The 19,108-nt window shown below is 39.0% G+C and overlaps 1 protein-coding gene across 5 annotated transcripts in view; it reads right to left on the reverse strand.

Annotated features, from left to right (window-relative positions):
- Window positions 1-5,793: 5,793 nt before the first annotated feature.
- Window positions 5,794-19,108, reverse strand: part of LOC105153620 (uncharacterized) — a 54,159-nt gene continuing 40,844 nt past the window's right edge. For 2 of the 5 annotated variants that reach the window (XM_087406268.1, XM_087406267.1), the window contains 3 exons: window positions 16,890-17,081; window positions 12,026-12,203; window positions 5,797-7,863 (listed from right to left, as the gene is read on the reverse strand). In XM_087406268.1, the coding sequence (XP_087262394.1) occupies window positions 7,645-7,863; window positions 12,026-12,203; window positions 16,890-17,081 (589 nt within the window). In that variant the 3' untranslated portion in view covers window positions 5,797-7,644. Of the gene's footprint in view, window positions 7,864-12,025; window positions 12,204-16,889; window positions 17,082-19,108 lie in introns of all 5 variants that reach the window. The other 3 variants (XM_087406269.1, XM_087406265.1, XM_011068572.2) reach the window with 3 other exon arrangements.

Genomic DNA, 19,108 nt, shown 5'->3' on the forward strand with positions numbered 1-19,108 from the left:
AGCCAACTGTCGCGAAGTGTCAGACCGGTCGTCTTTTTAAGAAGACGTATTAAGAAGAAGTATGGATCGTAGATGCATCAGTCTTCTCCCAGTTAAAATTCATCAACGTTTGCGTCCTTATTCTTTGTACAAGTTAAATATCTTAAAAAAAAAATACTTCCCTATATTTCACATGTTGGTAACATATTCATATAACATGTATTTTTAATTAAAAATATATATTTAAAGAATAGGACATTGATCTCGCAGCGAGAAATTGCGTTTAGTGTAAATCATTCAAACGATCTGACTGCGTTTAATAATCATTCCCGCCGGGACGCGTGATACGCAATTATTGCAGAATACATTCCGCATGTTGTGTACATGCCTGCACGTGTGCCCCGCAATCCTGCGAAGCCCTGTACTTGCGCGCGCGTGCTCGCTCTGAAAGGGGAGGCCTTATATTGCGAGGTCTTGATATTTACGATTGAAACAAATCGAATGTTATCAAGCATTCCGAGTCGGCGATAAAGAATACAGAACGGACGCGGAGGCATTCAAGACTCCCAGGAGAGACGCCATCGGGAAATCCTCCTTGGTGATGTCTCGCATCGTTAACCTCAAGTCATATTCGCGGCATGCTGTCATACATCGCGCCGTTGACGATTATTGGGTGACAACAAACGTGTTATTACACACCCTCTAAAAATTTATGAGAATTATCGCTCGTCCCATGTCGGCGCACGCGAGGTACGTATATATATATATTCGAGACAGTGTTTTCGTGACGCAGGCCATTTTATGCGGAAATAAAAATATTATAACAAAACTAAATAACAGGATGAAACGAATTGTTATACTCGAAATTTAATGCAAATTGTTACAACATTTGTAATTTGTTACATTATTGTCCGCTATGCATTGTTTTATTATAATAACTTAATATTTTAAAATTTAAATCTCTCTTTTCTTTTTCTTAATTTTCTTCTTGTCCACTTTTCTCCTCTTTTTTTCTCTTTTTTACCACTTTACTTACAATTAATTTGAATTACAAACATAATTTCTACATTAACTAGAACATCAAACCAACTTGGACCAATGAAAAATATTGCACGCAATACTTGAAGCTCATAGTCGAAATCAATAAAACAGTTTTTGAGAAATTGATTACTCTGATTTTCCATAATCTGTTCGAGGGGTTGACACGCGACGACGTTCATCGAGGACGTTCACCAGCACTCGATAACTCACGATTAGCGTAACACGCTCGGAACAAGATATCGTCGCCGCACACGGGAGCGCGAAGCAAAAAGTCCGGCTGTTTCGGATGCGTGGACGTGCTCTTAAATCCTGGCGCGAACGACGCGAGCGGCAAAACGAGTAGAAAGCCGAAAGAGTTTGAAGAGAGATAGAGAGAGAGAGAGAGAGAGAGAGAGAGAGAGAGAGAGAGAGAAGGTTCACACATGAACGGTGTGCACGCACGGATCGTGGTTTTTCAATCAGGTTTCGGCGCGTCCTTTAATTCGTCGCCCGGATAACCACTCATCCCTCCCGCACATTCACGCACACGCGGAACACACGCACGAGCGATGTATTTGCATTCTCGGCGTAAGAGGCAAATTCGAGCGCACACGACAAGTAGACAGCAGGCATCGAATGTTTAATTCAAGATACGCGAGGGAGGGCCCATTGCGTGAGAATGAGAGAGGAGTCATGCGTGCGTGCGTATGCGGGGAGAGCGAGAGAGGGAGAGAGAAGGAGAGAGAGAGGGAGAGAGAGAGAAGGTCGAGCAAGCGTAGAGTAGCAATTGATGGGACAGGGTGGCGCGTTTGTTGAGCTAATTACTGTAAGGCGAGGCGCTTACTCGCGCCGCTACATACAAACGGCATTAAAGGTGGTGGTCATCAATCCTCGGTGGGCCCCTTCGTTCGCCTGGCGAGTCAGCCTCTCTTCTCCCTCCCTCTCTCTCTCTCTCTCTCTCTCTCTCTCTCTCTCTCTCTCCTACCACTCTGTTGCGGAGGATTCCTCTCTTTGCGTCTCTCGTGTCCTCTTCAGTCGCGACATTAAAGATGCGACTGAATCAATGCGCTTTCGCCGTCTCGATACGAGCCAATCACTAACTCCGGCAAATGACCACTTCGACTTGTAACTACGGGATTATTAAAAGCTTATATATATATATATATATATATAACACCATATCTCAATTTTTGTGGAAGATAATATGTATTATATGACCGTAGAGATAAGCGCAATACTTAAGAAACGATTCGTTCAACGATGCGTCGTTCATTTTGATATCTGAATCCGATCGGAGAATCAAAGAAAAATCTGTTATAATTAATTTGCCGCCCGATGTAGGAACGATACCAACGGTAATCGTTATGTTTGCGCGGATCTGTATTTCTACGTCATTTGATTCGATAAATGACTTTGGAGGATGTGCATAGCGTACGTTTAATTAACTGGATTCTAGGATGCCTGTATAATCCCGTCTGAGGGAAGTAGACATCGATATTTTTGACGCCGAGATAATTAATATCGTCGCTTAATTGTATAAACCGCAATAGGAAAGCATGAACATTTATTTTACATTTGTTTAGCGCCAAGACGAATTATTATTGGCGTTACAAACCGATGGGTACGTATTGCCGTACAGGATACAAATGATGTAATATTAATTGGCCGAGATCCGCGTTGGTTGAGTCTGTCGATTTCTAGCCATGCACTACATGCACTAGATTGAAGAAATTAATATATCCCTCCTTCTCTCTAATTAACCAGATTCCTTCCTTTGGCTTAGTTTGAAGTTGTATTCAATTATCGCCTTACATTTAAGTGTTGTAAAGTAAATGTTCAGAGATGTAATCACATTAATATACAATATATAATAATGTTAAATATATAAATATTAATTAAGTTAAATCAATAACAGAATCATCGTGCAACTGTGATTCATCTATCTTTCTAAACCTAAAATGTTAAGTATTACGTTTAATAGCTCTATAAACTTGAGTCTCTTTAAGATTAAAGAGAGACGATTCGTGAACGATTCTGCGTGTCCTACGTTCGTTTCGGACAAACGTACTATCAGCAACATACGTCGCGTCTTCGCCTCCCAATCTCCAAACGTCGGACGATAATTTTCACAGTCTCTCTTGGAAGGACTTCATTAACTATCGCGGAGCGTCGGCGCTCCGGGGAGATCTCGAAAACTGGTACGTTCATCATCAGCGGCCGGCTGATTGGTGTGGGTGAGTCCGGTCCCACACCGCGGGCGAATGGAGGATGTCGCGTGTATCGGACATGCCCTGGTCTTAGGACCGGCGCGTCATCGGTCGAGCGTCGCGGTGTAAATAACAGCATGCTGATAATTAAGACGGCATTTCGGCGCGGGCCGACACCCGCTGTCTCGCGAAGCGACATCGGTCTCGTCGCGTGTAGACACGCGAGGCCGTATCCACGCAAGATATATCGCCCTGGACCCGCGACCACGGAATTCTCCAGTGAAATTCTCGCGGAGATGGGAGACCGGGAAGGAGGAGGGGGTTCAACGAGTATCGATAAGGATCCACACTTTGTATTCGCCTTCCCGTGTCTTGCGGGGATAACGGGGGTGATAAGGGGGGTGAGAGGATCGAAGAAAATAAAAAAAGATGCGCGGAAGATCGCGGAAGAATCGCACCATGTGCGAGGACTTCGCGGTAGAAGGTATTGCGTGGATTCATCTGGATAAAACCGTGGCGCGATCAATCACCGGTGATTAACTGCGTTACCTACGGAATCGAACTCGCGCTTGTAATTTATAGTGGTTTTTCTAGATAAGATATAAGGGACGTGTCGAGGTGTGTGACACAGGTGTTCATGTAGGAAATGCGCTCGTTATTGAAATAACGCTGCTCGTTGTACCCATGATATAAGCGACTTCTACGCGCGTATCTATGTATCTTCGAACGCTTGACGAGATCGTAGTAGAAGGCGAAATCGTTTAATTTGTCCATGCAGATTGGATCGCTCTTTTACGTTAGACAGTCTTTTTCCAGGTAAAGTATATTTATTATCATCCTTTAACTCGCATTGATAATTCATTAACGTTCTTTTATTAACATTAATTATTTCCGTATTAAAATATAACTAGTATGATTCCATCTTGTATAATAATTAAACATAATAAAGTAATAACATTTTTGTCACGACTTTATTACTTTGACTTTATATTATTGTGCTTTTTTTAGTTCCTATATCAAATGTTTTATTAAGATTAATGATACATGTCACGAATAAAATGTAATGTCATTCGACTTCATATGTTCTCCTAAAAAATTCAACAACGAAAGAAAAAGGAACGAATTTTTATGATCACAGCAGGGACAAGGACGGGGATTTAACTATCGCGCGAGTGCACGGATGAGCGCTATTGTGAATGCGCCGCTCCTATCCCATCGATATAACTTTCCAAGTGTAATTGAGGGAATAAAGTCCGCGAAATTTCGCGAGCCGCGACGCTGGCGTGGATCGTAAAGAGGATGAGCATGTCCCGGCGTAACCTGAGGCTGCGAAGGGGCTGCAGTAACGCGACGAGGACACGTCGGGAAATGAAAACGAGGGGCATCCCAGTGCCAGCGACGTTCTACCAACCCCACGGGGAGCCGGCACGTTATATCTTCATTAAGCAGTATACCTAACCGTCCTGTCGCAAGACTTCTTAGCACTTCGCAGCCCGCGTTAATTTCACGTTAACTTCTTCTTTCTACATATCGGTTTCTCCACTCCCTGTGACGTAAGTTCCATAAAGACACTGGAAGAACGAGCAATCCACAAATTGCCTTCTTTCTTCGAGATAATCACGGTGACACATCTTTCAAAATTTCTTCTTATTACGTAATCTTGTACTTGATTTTGTACTTTTTAATTATTTTATGTATATTAATTTTAAACAAGACAGCTTTTTTTAATCGGAAAGATGTATTTCTGTTTTTCCAAGAAATTTATATATTAATATCTAAATTTAAATATAAATAGCTTTTTAATATTTTCTGAAAAAAATTTCATTTCTTTTAAAACCTTAATGTATCATTAATATATTTAATATTTATGAGTCTGGCGTATAAATCATTATTTACGATTGCTTAAAATGTTTATTTAGCGTGTGACGAAAAAATATTCAATTTATTTGATGTTTATTATACGATTATATTGTTTATTAAATATCATTTATTTTATCATATATTATTATTCATTAAACGTATATCTGATAAGTTATGTTTTCGACTTTCGCACCGACAGGGAATTTATAAAAAAAACTTTTGTATAAAGAAATCGAATGATGGTTTTTTTCCTTCAATTGACGCATAAATCTTTCTAGAGATAGGACGTACTCAGCCTTCGGCTTTCATTAAACCGAACAACCTTAACAATCTCCTTTTGGCAGTGAAGGAACCGGCAGCGCGAGAGCAGCCTCCTTAGGATTTAATCATGACCCTTTGTCCGCCAAGTAACGCCCGCGAGTCTCAGGATCAGTGTCGATATACCTACCACTGGATCCTCTTAGGCGGGTGTTACGGAGGAAATTCCAGATCCCCGAATCGCCGTAAGATCAGGACGCATCGTTATGGGTCCGCGCGCTCCTGCGCGTCTCTCTCGCTCGCTCGCGGACGGTATCGGGCCGGTCCAGAAGGAGGACACGGTCGTAAATATTCGGGCGCCAAATAATGCCGGTTCCGAGCGAGAGCAAGCGACCACGACTGCCGACCGACCCGTAATGAAGGACATCCTCGTTAATTAGTCAATAAATTATCCTTCGCGCTCACGACGCTCGTGGTCGGTCCTCCCGCTCGTTCGCCACCGCGCAACCCGTCTCCTCTCGTCTCCGGGATTGCTCGAAAGGGTCGCATACTTTACGACACCTATCTCACGCGACAGCGCGATGCATTTCTCACAATCAACGACCCCCGAAAGACGAAAAACGCACGTCTTGTAGGACGATCTGGACGAGGTGGTCCACTGCGTCTTTCAGATCGCCATCATTTCTCGAGACGCTCTCAACGCTCGTTGGCGTCTCACTGGGAATGCGTCCTCTTGATAGCGAAATGACGGTCGATCACGACCAAAATAGATCCTCGAAATGAACTTGCACGAACCTGTTTCGATGAGATAAAACGTCGAGGTAACCAGTCGCAAGAATTAAATGCAGAATGCAAAAATGAACGTATTCACTTATATCGTTACTGATCGCCACAATCGCGACAACCGAGCTGGAAAATAATTATAACAATTGTGTTGTTATAAGACCGGATGATATAAGAATATCAAAATTTTTTGCTCATTTATGAATTTTCAATAAAATGATTTTGAATGTCCAACAAAGTTATTTTCAGACCTAACAAAATTTTAGATTTTTCAGCAAAATTCTTATTCACTTCTTAACGAATTCAAAATTCTTATTACATACATTACTAAAAATTTTCCATAAATGACAATTGCCCGACACTTGCGCGTAAGACGCATAAGTCAGATCGTGCAACTATCTTCAAATTCATGTGCTGGCCGTTGCAAACCCCCAATGCGCGTTCACACCCCCAATAGAAGCACGCGTGCTGCACCACGCAGGTGGACGACAGCGGGATCCTCTCGTAATGTCCTGCACGACATAATGTCGTGTGCTGAGCATAAAGATTCGATCCTATACGTGTCCGAGTTACATACCGTGCCACATGACCGTACATCACTTTAACTACTTCCTGGCTTGGTACAATTCTACCGGCTCACGTGGCCGCGAAGGACGGTGCTCATCTTTTCCGAGAAATCCCGACGTATTAGAAAACCAAGACGCAAACTATACGATGCATTGATGTCTATTTAAAAGAAACCCAGGTATATTAACGTGTCTCTCTTGAGTTACCTCCTGATAATGATCAATGTTAAAAAAGTCATACATATTATTTTTATGGTATCGCAATGAAATTAAAAGAATTTTTACGGTATCATGATCTTTTCCTTTTATGCAAAATAAGATTTTTTAACTTAAAACTTTTGAACTAATAAAAACACATATTTTGGTGATGCTAAAGGTATATAGATTCTTGGCTAAATCTATTAAGGTTTTTTTTATTATTAGTTTTAGGAGAAGTTAGGAGAAGGAGGTTTTACAATTTCCAATTATATGAAAAATTGCAACTTGAATTTAGTACAAGTATAGTTGGATATAATTAGCCTACAGTGATGTCCATCAGTGATGTGAATTTTTTCGACTCACCGATTCATAATAAAAAATAATAATCACTTTCTATTTAATTACAAGCAAAATAAATATATGCGACCTGAGAAACTTACCTAAAAATGATCTCCTGAAAATAATCCTTAAATAAGGGCATCATTGGCTTAGGACAAAAAATAATAACTAAAAAATAATATTATGAAACATAAAATCATTCCAAATCAACAAAAATTAGAAAAATGTTCCAGGATCATCATTCCTCAAGACTCATACATTCCTTACAGGCAAAGAAAGAATTCTAATTAATAAGGAAAGTATATTTGTAAACATAAGGAAAGTTTACAATTAGATATGTGATGTTAACATATTAATTCAGTACATTATATATAAATTGCTGATTTAATAAAGCCGTAAAAAGTAAGTAAACATCTCTTCCTCGCTTTTTTTTATTAATTTGGTCTAAAAATGTTATTCGTATAGTTGTTCGCATCATTTGGTGTAGGAAAGTCTTCAACGTGAGCTTCCAGCAGGTGAGCACGAAGTTCTTTGGCAAAATTTGTGCAGAATGGATCCATCTCTTTTTCTTTCTCCTTTTTGCAAAATTCGCATTCATAAATCGTTTTACCAGGATGTAAATTCGTCGATAATATGTGCTTCCGGAGATTTTCCTACGAACACAAAAATTCCATGATCTAAACAAAAACTACTAATCAGATCAATCTACAATTAAAAAATCAAAAACAATTAATTAGATCAATACAAGTAGCTTACAAAGTGCTAAAAAAGCGCTTATATGCGCTTTTTTTTTAACACTTTCTTAACTTTTCTTTGTAATCGCTGTGTGTTACTTGGGAATTAAGTAGACTAGAAGTTCCGTAACGGAGACTGCTGACAATCGATAAAAATCTCGCTGTGTTTAGTTTTTAGCGGTCGCGTAATTAATAGCCAATCAATAATCGATATTCCCATAGTCTAACGGCTTTTATTAGACGAATCGAGCACGTTGTTTTTACGAGCATGTTGTTCAATCGTTTACGTAGCTCTCTGATTCTCATCGAGCTCGACCGAACGAGCCTGCCGTTCGAGCGTCGCTATTAAAATTTCATTCGAGCTGATTCGAGCTCGAAGCTTACGCACGTACATGCAAAAGAATCTTTTATCACGATCGAACGCGGGCCTCACGCCAAGTCGAGTCTCGGATCGAGTTCGCATTTGTTGGATGCATTTGTTGGATACGCACTGTGGATATGTTCCTTACTGGTGTGCGAGGAATCGGCTCCTCGCAAAACCGGACGCCGTTGGCGCGTTTAAAGGCGCTTTACCCTCTCCGGGCTAAGTAGCCGGCCGTAGTCGTAAACATCTTCCTACCAGGCGGGCTTATACGAGCCGCTGATGGCAACGCGCGGCAACATCAAATTTAATTTCCCATAAGTAAATCTTTCCGCGGGCACCGCTCCGCGACGGGCGTCCAGATTAAGCCTCGTTCACACCGCCGTGGGCGGTCGCGCGGATCGGCGGAGCGGACGCGCGTTGTCACGCAAATCTAACGTGAGGCCGATTTCGTTGGGCCGATTGATTCGAATTGCCACGAATTTAATTTCTCTTCCTCCTCGTATGTATCAAGAAACTGCACTATCGTAGACCGCCTGAGACGGAAGGACGTACGGCGTGTATTTATGATCGTCGTCGAGAGTGGATGGTGATTTTACGAGCCTAATAATTTTCGGGTAGTCACAGAAGCAGCAAGATGTTAGAGAAAGATGTTAGAAGTAAGAGGATATTAGAAGAAACGTATTCTGTTCTCTAATATATTACACTTGGCAAAGAGCCTGAAGTTGAATATCTGAAGTTCCAATATTTCCACCACCACGTATTAAAGCCAGAATTTATCGTGTGATAAACAATAAATAAGTTTCTAATTCTACTAAAAATAAATCGTGTAACAAGAGATTTAATTTTCTGTATCTTTCTAAAACTTTTTTTTAAGTATTTGATACATCTGCACCTCATGCGAATATTTCAAACTTTTCATATTTTTTACACTATCGCTGATATTAGTTCTTTTATCTCTATAAGACAAAAAGAAACACACCAATTATAATTCTAAAACAAAAAGTTCAAGTCAAGCATATAAAAATATTTGTTTATGTGTACGATTTTTGGAAAATGTGTCACAACTTTTGACAGAGATATGTCTGCACCGAGATATCACGTGGGCTGTGTTCGAAAACACTATCTGAGTACTTCTGAGTATCATTTTGTCCTTGTTGTTTACCAAATGTTAAACAAGGATAAAATGATACTCGAAGGTACTTGGATAGTGTTTTCGAACGCAGCTCAAGGAGATTGAGTGGCAGTCTCTATTGCATGTTTATACGTGCCTCGAGTTGTTTTTAACGTAGACTCAATTAGTGTACCTATCCCTATACAGTCTACCCCCGTCTACACTTTGGAAAGGCAAGCAAGGGAAATATACGTGTGATAACACATGATATCGAATCGTAAAAAAGGCCTGATTTTATTAGAGCTTATTTGTGACAAATTGTATATATTCAAGCAGATTCGAATAAATTAGATTAATTGAATTTAAAAAAAAATACATTGTAAACGATTAAAACAGAAATACTTAATGAATTAGTTCATAAAACAAAAATTAATATAAATACAAATGTCACAAATAAACACAAATAAATCGTTTAACATCGTTTATAATTCGAAATCTTTACATTCTTTCAAATCTTCATCATTAACTCACAAATAATAAAATTATTTTTAATTCTTATTGTGAAATTCGATTTATTACTTTAATATTCATGTATCATAGATTATAGTCCATCGTGATGAAATAAAACATGCGACTTTTCGACAACACTCAGCGATCGATGTGGAAAGCAGGACGTAAGTGCCGGATTCGATGTTAACTGGTATCGGCTTGAGGAAACTTACCACCCTCGACGAAAGTTTTCCAAGTGCCGCCGGTAGCGAGTTGATGGCGGGGGTTAGGGGGATGATTTCGAAGCGAGGGCAGAAGTGTTGGTCGACAAAAAGAGGCTAACCGAGGTAAATCATAGCGACGAGGGAAGCGAGAAGGAAGAGAAAAGAAAACGTGTAATCTCATAGATGCAAGGTGAGTTTTGCGATCCTCTATGTAGGAGAATTTCCTCGTTAAGTGCGCTATTCGCGTATGTCTGTATCTTATTAAAGTACCGTGCAAATAGCTATCGCCAGGCTCGATACTACTCGCAATCGAGATACATCATTTTCAATGGATTACGTTCTTTCATCATTTGCGCGAATGTCCTCGGCCATTTATCGATACTTTAAAGTGGCTAATTAGATGACGACAATCTCGATATAGAGACAATCCTAGATATAGCCTCGCGAAATTAATCCAATATACAATGAATGTAAAACTAATCGTAGAAGAATTTTTATAAAAAGACTTATTTATGAATAATAAATATTGATTAATAATTTATTAACAATAAATCCTAATATAAATTTTCGCTTTGCGAAAATAACTTTATAATCTTAGCTTAGAAGCTAAAAAATGATCCCCAAAACGTTTTATTTTTGAAGAGACAATAAGATAAAAGAAGACAAAAGAATAAAATAAATTACAAAAAGTTTTCGTCATCATACGTACTTACATTTGAAACAACCAGTTTCTTAATCTCAAATCAATATTTCTTTTCGTTATGAAAGATTAAAAATTTAATAATTAAAACTATAAAATATAATAATGCTAATATAAAAAAATGCAAAGTATTACAAAAAGACGTTCTCTTAACCAATTAATTTAATCTTCTTCCTAAAAAGAATTATCAGTTAACGAAGCAGGAATTATTGTTAATTCTTCGGTTTCTACTCACAGTTAGAAATGTCTCAACATGTAAGACACATTTCAGCTCGAGGACGAATAAACCGATCGATGCGTTCGCAAACGCGAATGAGAACCACTGGAATGAGTTTATGTCGCTATATCAAAGAGACACGGAGACCTCGTATGCGAGTCGCATCCCGACTGAAGCATCAAAGGGCATTAGCATACCGGCCGCGCGGTATGACTGGGCCGTGCGTGCGTGTGGGCATCCAGTGGGCACAATTAACTCGTTATCTTATCGCGCCTCGCCGGCGCGACGGCAGAGGCGGCGGCGCAGTCCAAACGTTAAGGTTGTACTCTGCTTAATTTACGCCACGGAGCACCGGCACCGGCAGGACAAAAATTGGACCGCGTCGGGATCGCGGGGTGCGAATCAACCGGGGAGAGAGCCGCCACCGCGACATGAAGGCGAGCGAAGACTTTGAACCCCGATGACGATCGTGTTGCGAGAACGCGCGTGTGCGTGTGCGTGCGGTAGGTCTTTCGAATGCACGCACGTAACGCACGTAATGCACATAACACGCGGCGCTACTGGTTTTAGTTTTTCGCATAATATGAGAATGTTTCGGGATCTTCATTTTTTTTAAATAACGCCAACGAATAATCTGATCTTCAATTAAGATACAGAAACTAAGATAAATCTAAATAAGATAAAGCTTGTACTTCTCTGTTCGCTGAATGAGCGCAATTCGCTCAATTTAACTTACGTCAATAACATAGAAAATAAATTACAGATTAAAAAACTGAGAGTAATAGCTCGGTAATTAGTGTACAAAGAATTTTTAGTAAAGAATATATTCACTTTCAATTAGTTATATCCATCGAAAAATCATACATTACCCTTTCAGTCATCTATTAATCTGTTCTTTATTGTTTAAATTTCAAGGGTCCTTTATAATTTTTTGTTATATAAAAATTAGTTGTATTCGGTGACAATAATAACTTACCAAAGTATTACTGGCATAGGGACAATGTCGACAATTGTACGGCTTGACACCTGTATGTAGTCGCACGTGTCTCCGTAGATTCGAGCCGAGTTTCGTCTTAAAATTGCAGCCTTTATAAGTGCAGGAATGGATTTGAACCTTCTCGGTGTTCGCGGAATCTTCGTGCCGTATTCTATGCCTATATGGAGAATAAATACAATCACTTAAAAACGGAGCAATGTCAGCAGTAATCGGCGATCGTAAAATCTGGTAAACACGAGCGATTCTCGATGGAAGCGATCCACGTTATACACTTTCCTTCCGTTAATTAGATCCTCTCGATGTTGAATCAGTGACGCACGCAATTAAAGCATAATGATACGAATTTACGTATCCGATATGCACGATTATTGCCATTAAATGAAAATTCCTATTGGAATTGAGCGGACGCAAAATTTATTGGGGCCAATCGAAGCGTTTTATGAAAGTCTGATTAACGCCCGAGTGCTAATACCGGTCAACGCAGCTATTAACGCCAGATAAACTTTCTACGCCGAAGTGAAGTTCGATACCGAGTATCTAATCTCGGAAATATATCTGCCGGGACATCATACCGGTGTCATACATAAAGTAGTCGTTACCGCGATAGCCGCGAAGAGGAGTAAGTACGAGTTTGTCATCAAGAAGGACAGCCAGGCGTGCGACAAGGAGGCAGAAATACCTTCTGCAATATTTCCAGTAGCGGAAATATTATCAACATCGCATGCGATCAGCCGATTTATAACAGCAAATCTGTCAGCCATGTTTTAAAATCAACGATTGTAACTAACGACTAATTGAGCGCATAATAGTGATTTATGATCTATGTATATTCCCCGTAGCGCGATATCGATTCTCTCAAGCATGCAAGAGAGTTTCGTAGCATGATAAAAGAAAGTAACGGAATGTCAATAATTAAAGTTCTCGCATGACATATTCGAGTTCAATTCTAGCATGGACGATAGAAAACGAAGATGAAATACTTTATCTATGTCTATTTCTATCAATATAAATTAATTAACTTCAATCTTGCCTTAACTTATTTTTATTCTTACCTAGTTCTGAGCAATAGAAAAAAGATAAATTAAACCGAGTTAATCTACATATGCATTGATAGAGATGAACATTAAACCTATTAAAAATAATAGATTTAACGTCGTATTAATTTATTTATTGTGTCTTTTATAATTATTAAGTCTTTGATAACGTTTTGCGAGTTCTCTCTCTCCTCTGACATCTGCAAGATATCTTATGTATCCAGGGCGCGACAGCATGCAGATATATATATTTTTTCGTTGTAAAAGAGGGGCAGAGAGATCGTATCAGAAGTGTGTCCTCTACATCGTCCTCTCCTTCATCTCCTCCTCCTCCTCTGTGCTCCGCGAAGTTCATCGTCGCAGTCGCGGCCCGGTGATTATGAACGATGCGATATGCGTGCGCGATATTACGAGGGAGCCGTTGGCCGCGGCTACGTGTATATCAGGTTCGAGATGCGTGACACGTTTAATTAAAATCCCGCGTGATTTACTCCGCTGGGCTCATGGGCGACGAGGGAGGAACGAGGTGAGAAAGGGAGAAAGGAGAAAGAGAGACAGAAAGAGGGCGCGCGAGAGAGACAGAGAGAGAGAATAAGGGGGAAGTGGGGAACCGATATGAGTGGACGTACGGTCGGTGGAGGAGAGTTCGCGCGACACACTCTGCGGCTGCGTTGAGTTCGACTCACGTAGTAAGTACTCAATTCGCGATGATATATCGCGGCGACCATCGGCCATGCGCGGACGATCATAACGGGTTGCCCGCACTTAACCGGCTGCCGCACGCAACTTCCGCTTTCGCGGTCCTCCACCTCGATCTTTCTCTCGCCACTGCGCTATTTCTCCTCTCTCGTTCGTTCTCTCGATCTCCTCTTCCCTATCCGCAACATTCGTATTTCTTTGAGAGCCGTCTCTCGTGGAGCGGAGAAAAAAAGCGCGGTGTCAAACCAGGAGAAATTTATTAGCAGCACTTCCCGCGCCACAATAGCCTTAATAAGGCTTAATTTAAATACGCACACACCTCTTTCTCTCTCTCTCTCTCTCTCTCTCTCTCTCTCTCTCTCTCTCTCTCTCTCTCTCTCTCTCTCTCTCTTTCGATTCCGCACTATCGCTAGAAGAGCGATACAATTTTTTTTTAAATGCCCTTTGAAACATTATCTTTCACAAAATATTTACTATATATATTAATTGCGGCACTTCCCCTTCCAAAGCAGAGGGAAATTATTGGCCATCCCAAAATATTAATACATCAATACAAATATTCAAAATAAATAAGGGCTATTAAGAGCCAAACGCTGGATGTTCTTATTGCGGAAACAGTATATATAATTACGTTAAATATATATCAATTAAAAATTACAAGATTAAACATTAAAAATTTGACAATAATCATGCGTTTCGACCTTTAATGTGGTCATCTTCAGTGGGAAACTATTAACGCGTTGAATAACGCGTCTAAAAATTAAATATTAACTGATAAAAGATATATACTATAAATTAATATTACCTCCACAGTATTATACGCATAATTACGTATAATACCTTATGACAATTTACACACAGCTAAGTGAAGTGTGTCGATACGAGGAAGTAATGGCTGCACAACCACGTACCTACTTTCTGACAAACATTTTCATAATTTGTGTTCGAACAACGTACTATAATAAAATAATTTATTGTTAGCAGTTATATAAATTAGCCTAATCAGATTGTGTGCCTCACCTGTATCCCCTCATCAAACATTTTCAACACTGAATTATGTATTCTTAAAATTATAAAATCAGAGATGAACTGTGTTTTTACATTAATACATCACGTAATCGTCGTAATTTATCAAAAATAAAAAAAAACAATCTTTTTTGAATTTAAAGCTAATGTAATAACAAAAGAATGAATGAATCATAAATTTGTTTTTTTGTAATTAACAATCAAGTACTGTGTCATTTGCACCAATTTGATTCGGTGAGATTAGAGTGACGAAAGTTAAATATAAAGATGCTATAATTATGAGACATTTATATTCATTTGAATTATTCTGTTTAATTACACGGCATTTTATTCCTTTAAAAATTCCTCCAGCATGTGTACACGTGATACGTATGCGATAGATAGACAGTAAAAATGAATAGGATGAAAATGCTTGGTATCTGAATGAATCATTGAGTCGTGAATTAATTCAGATACAAATCCCGTCGTCCGGGCCTTAAAATAACCGGAGAATAAATCTAGGAGGTAGAGATAAAAGGCGGTACGAAAATTGCCGCCGTATCGAGACCATGCACCGCTTCGCACAGAGATGTAATCGGATTTTCGATAAATTACTCTTCAAATTATATCCTCCCCATTGTCTCTATCAATAATCCGCGAAGATTGATTCTTTCCACTGTCCGCGTCCTCGCAATTACGTATGCGAGGCGGCGCGCGACGCGAGTACTTGCGTCCTCGCAATTAATTCTCCGCTTCCTCGAAGGCATCGATCATACATACGCGAGCCGTGAGCCGCGCGATTAATGGCACAGGAATGCGTCGTTCTCGACGAGGACCTCGATTAAAATTAATGTCAATAATATCGGCAGTCGGAGAAGTCGTGCTGCCAGCCTCCTACGAGACGAAGCCATGTGGATCGTACGCGAACTGAATTGTTAAAAAGATCCTTGCATCTCTCTCCCGATGGCTGCCTCACCTTATTCCGTTTCAGTTGAGATCGCTAACGAGTTCAAGTATATCGGGCGCCCGTAACATTTAGACGTAATAGTCGTTACAATCACTAACGTTGCGTTCGACACGTGGCGATAAAAATGCTACACACGTCTGCGCATCTCTATTAATGTTCATAATTTTTGCACACTGAAAGAAAAATGTTCGATATCTATAACAATGATTACATAGAAAAATAATTGTAGTTAGGAACTCTATTTTTATAGTTATTATTAGGTGTTGGAATTAATTCGTAGCGTTTTACAAGTGATGGGAAGTACTTTCATTAATGTATTTTTTAATGCTCATGTGAAATAAATAACATTCTTTCATTAAAAAACGCTACGAATTAATTCCAACACCTAATATAATAATGTTAGTAATAATAATTATATTTGTATAATAGTTCTACATACCAAAAAACATATAGTTGGCACGATTATAGTAAGTCATTTTGGACGTTAATTGTATACTTTTTTTGTATATAGAACTATGAATATTGTTATTATTACTGATTCATAGCAGCAATAACTGTAAAAATGATGCTCCTAATCATAATTATTGTATTATGCAATTATAGTCGCAAAACTTTTTTCTCAATGCATATTTGGCCATTTTATAATTTATCGAGATGCGTCGTCCGTTTCTTACCTTGGAAAAACCTGTATCCTTTTACACGCATTTAAAATGTTTAATAACACAGTATAATTTAAAAAATGATGGATATTAAAATGCAGATAACAAAGATTAAAAAGGCTAAAATAAAAGGCCAAGCAAAAACAGATGTCAAATTAATAAAATTCCCATATGAATATTTAATAAAATTAAACAAGCGGAACGTTTCAGCTTAACAAAGTCTTCCCGGCCGTTACAAAGGAATTTAAATAATCAAATATTAAAATATTCAATTATTAAAACAATAAAAAATTCTCGTATAAAATATGATGTCGTAAAAACACATAAATAAAATAATAGAAATAAATTAAGTAAATTACAAAAAAATTGACTCGGTTTTGTTCATTTATTTCAGTCCTTTAAATCTTACGATACAATCTATCCAATACTCAGATAAACTAAAGTGTAAACAATAAATTTGAATTCGATATCTCGCTCACCTGCGCAATTGGGTTTTCGTTTTAGCGGCGTAAGAGCAATCAGGACATGAATACTGCTTCTCAATGTTGTCATGGACCAACCTTCGATGGGTCTTGAGCTCGGTTGCAGTACGAAGAATCGTTGGACAACCCGGAAGGCCACACTTGTACTTCTTACCAGCGTGTCGCAGCATGTGCTGTCGAAGGGCATGTCTACAATACATAACATGCATTACTGCAGAAGATACTGTATTTCATTTTCCGAGTTACACGACAGCTTCATATCATACATCGGACATATTTTTCAAATATATAAGTTCTCATTACTTATTAAAAATTTATAACATTGTAAATAAAAAAAAAAACGTAAACAAAGAACGATAAGAATGGTCACCAAATATTCGTTCTAAAATTACACCGCAGTTAAGGAAATTTGTATGAATTTAAAAAAAAGTCGTTCAAGAAAAACGCAATGAAAAATCTCATCTCATAGTATTTTATATACGTAACTATTTCTATGTCTTTTATGTTTATTTATTAGAGTCATAATTTCTTCATAAAATAACTATCCCTATACTTTATCGATAATTTTGTTTGCTAAATTGCCACCAAGTGCGCACAACACGTCCTGGAAACGTGTCGCCGAAGATTTGCGCGATTTTTGAAATACCTATCGGCGCAGCGTGTCGCGAATAATGATTTTGCGGTGGCGAGAGAACGCCCCTTGGTACTTTCGTTAGATTCAACCCGTAATAAGACAGCACAATGGTCGCGCGTGTGCTCGGTACAGGGACCATCGTATCGGCCGGTTCGCACGCCATACGATCCGATCGCAGCTGTTGCATCTTATATCAGCCCGCTGCCGCCGGCGATGCGGAGAGGAGCGGAGCGGAGCGGAGCTGAGCGGAGGGAAAAGGAGAGAAGAGAGGAGAATTGCGGAGCGCAGCGCGCGCACCGTACTTTAAATAGTTCCTGCCAGGAGATGACGATCTATACGGTTAGTGAACTTGCCGTGTTGCGCTAAGTGAGTCAACAAGACGTATTGAGGCCGGATCTCTAGGTTCTGTACACGTTTGCCGCGTGCCTCGTCCGCCGTGCATGGAATTCCCCATCCTTTAACCGCAAGTGAGATACGAGTGCAATACGGCTGCTTTATAATTAGATGGAAACGAACATTCCGCTCCCCGCGTTTCGAGAGCAACTTGAATTAGCGGAAGCCTTAGAGCGAGCTCGTAAATGCGATAAACACGTGGCGGTACTTTTAATTAACGGCCCCGGCCGGCTCGCGATCGCGACGGTACATGTGCGTCAATCTACTTGACCATTGACGCACTTTAAATCTAACGCGTGTCATTAATGTTAATTATCACCGTATCCCGTGTGATAAACTCCGAGAAAGTTAACTTATCATTTTTTTACAGAAAAAAAAATACCTTCATGTATACTTTCCGATAAGGAATCCGATAGCAACAGGATAATTTCCTTATTTCAGTATACGGAGGTATTTTTAGAATTTTATAGCTATTAATATAGAGAGTAATTTATGATTTAACGTATCTTGACGATAATATTTATCAAAATCGACAGCAAATTTCCAAACGTGGCGCGTATAGCCGCCATTTTCCCGTACATATCTTTGGTAACTCTTCATCGTCCGAAACATCCGCTGGCGGATTTCGAATCTCGACGCGGCTAGAGATTCTATAATTGAGTCTGTCTACGAGCGATTTTATCGAGAGGATACACCTATAACTTAACTATAACTTTATGAAAGAGGATACTCTCTATATCTTTAATTAATTTATTGAATAATATAGTATAAGTTAGAAAATTTAATTTTAATTTAATTTATTGTGTTTTCAAAGAATTACATTCATAGTATGCCAAGTTTAATAAGTACATGAATGAGGCACCAGTAAAACTGCTGCTACACCCCTCCTCCCCCCAAAAAAACGAAACAAATTATGAAAATATAATGATACATAGCTTGTCTAAAATAAAAGTTTAAATGTGGCCAATTACAGATTACATTTAAATAACCTGTTCATGGATCATTGGTGAACACTCACTTATACTCACAGATGACTATCTAAACGTAGTCCGTAATTGGCCATATTTAAATTTTAATATCTTAGAGAACAAAACTTTACAAGTAATTTTAAAAATTAATTTTAAAATTTACAATAACTTCTTTATTTAATTTTTCCAAAATATATTATATATATATATATATACACAAT

The sequence above is a fragment of the Acromyrmex echinatior genome, chromosome 5, assembly GCF_024713525.1.
Source record: "Acromyrmex echinatior isolate Ae372 chromosome 5, ASM2471352v2, whole genome shotgun sequence".
NCBI lineage: Eukaryota > Metazoa > Arthropoda > Insecta > Hymenoptera > Formicidae > Acromyrmex > Acromyrmex echinatior.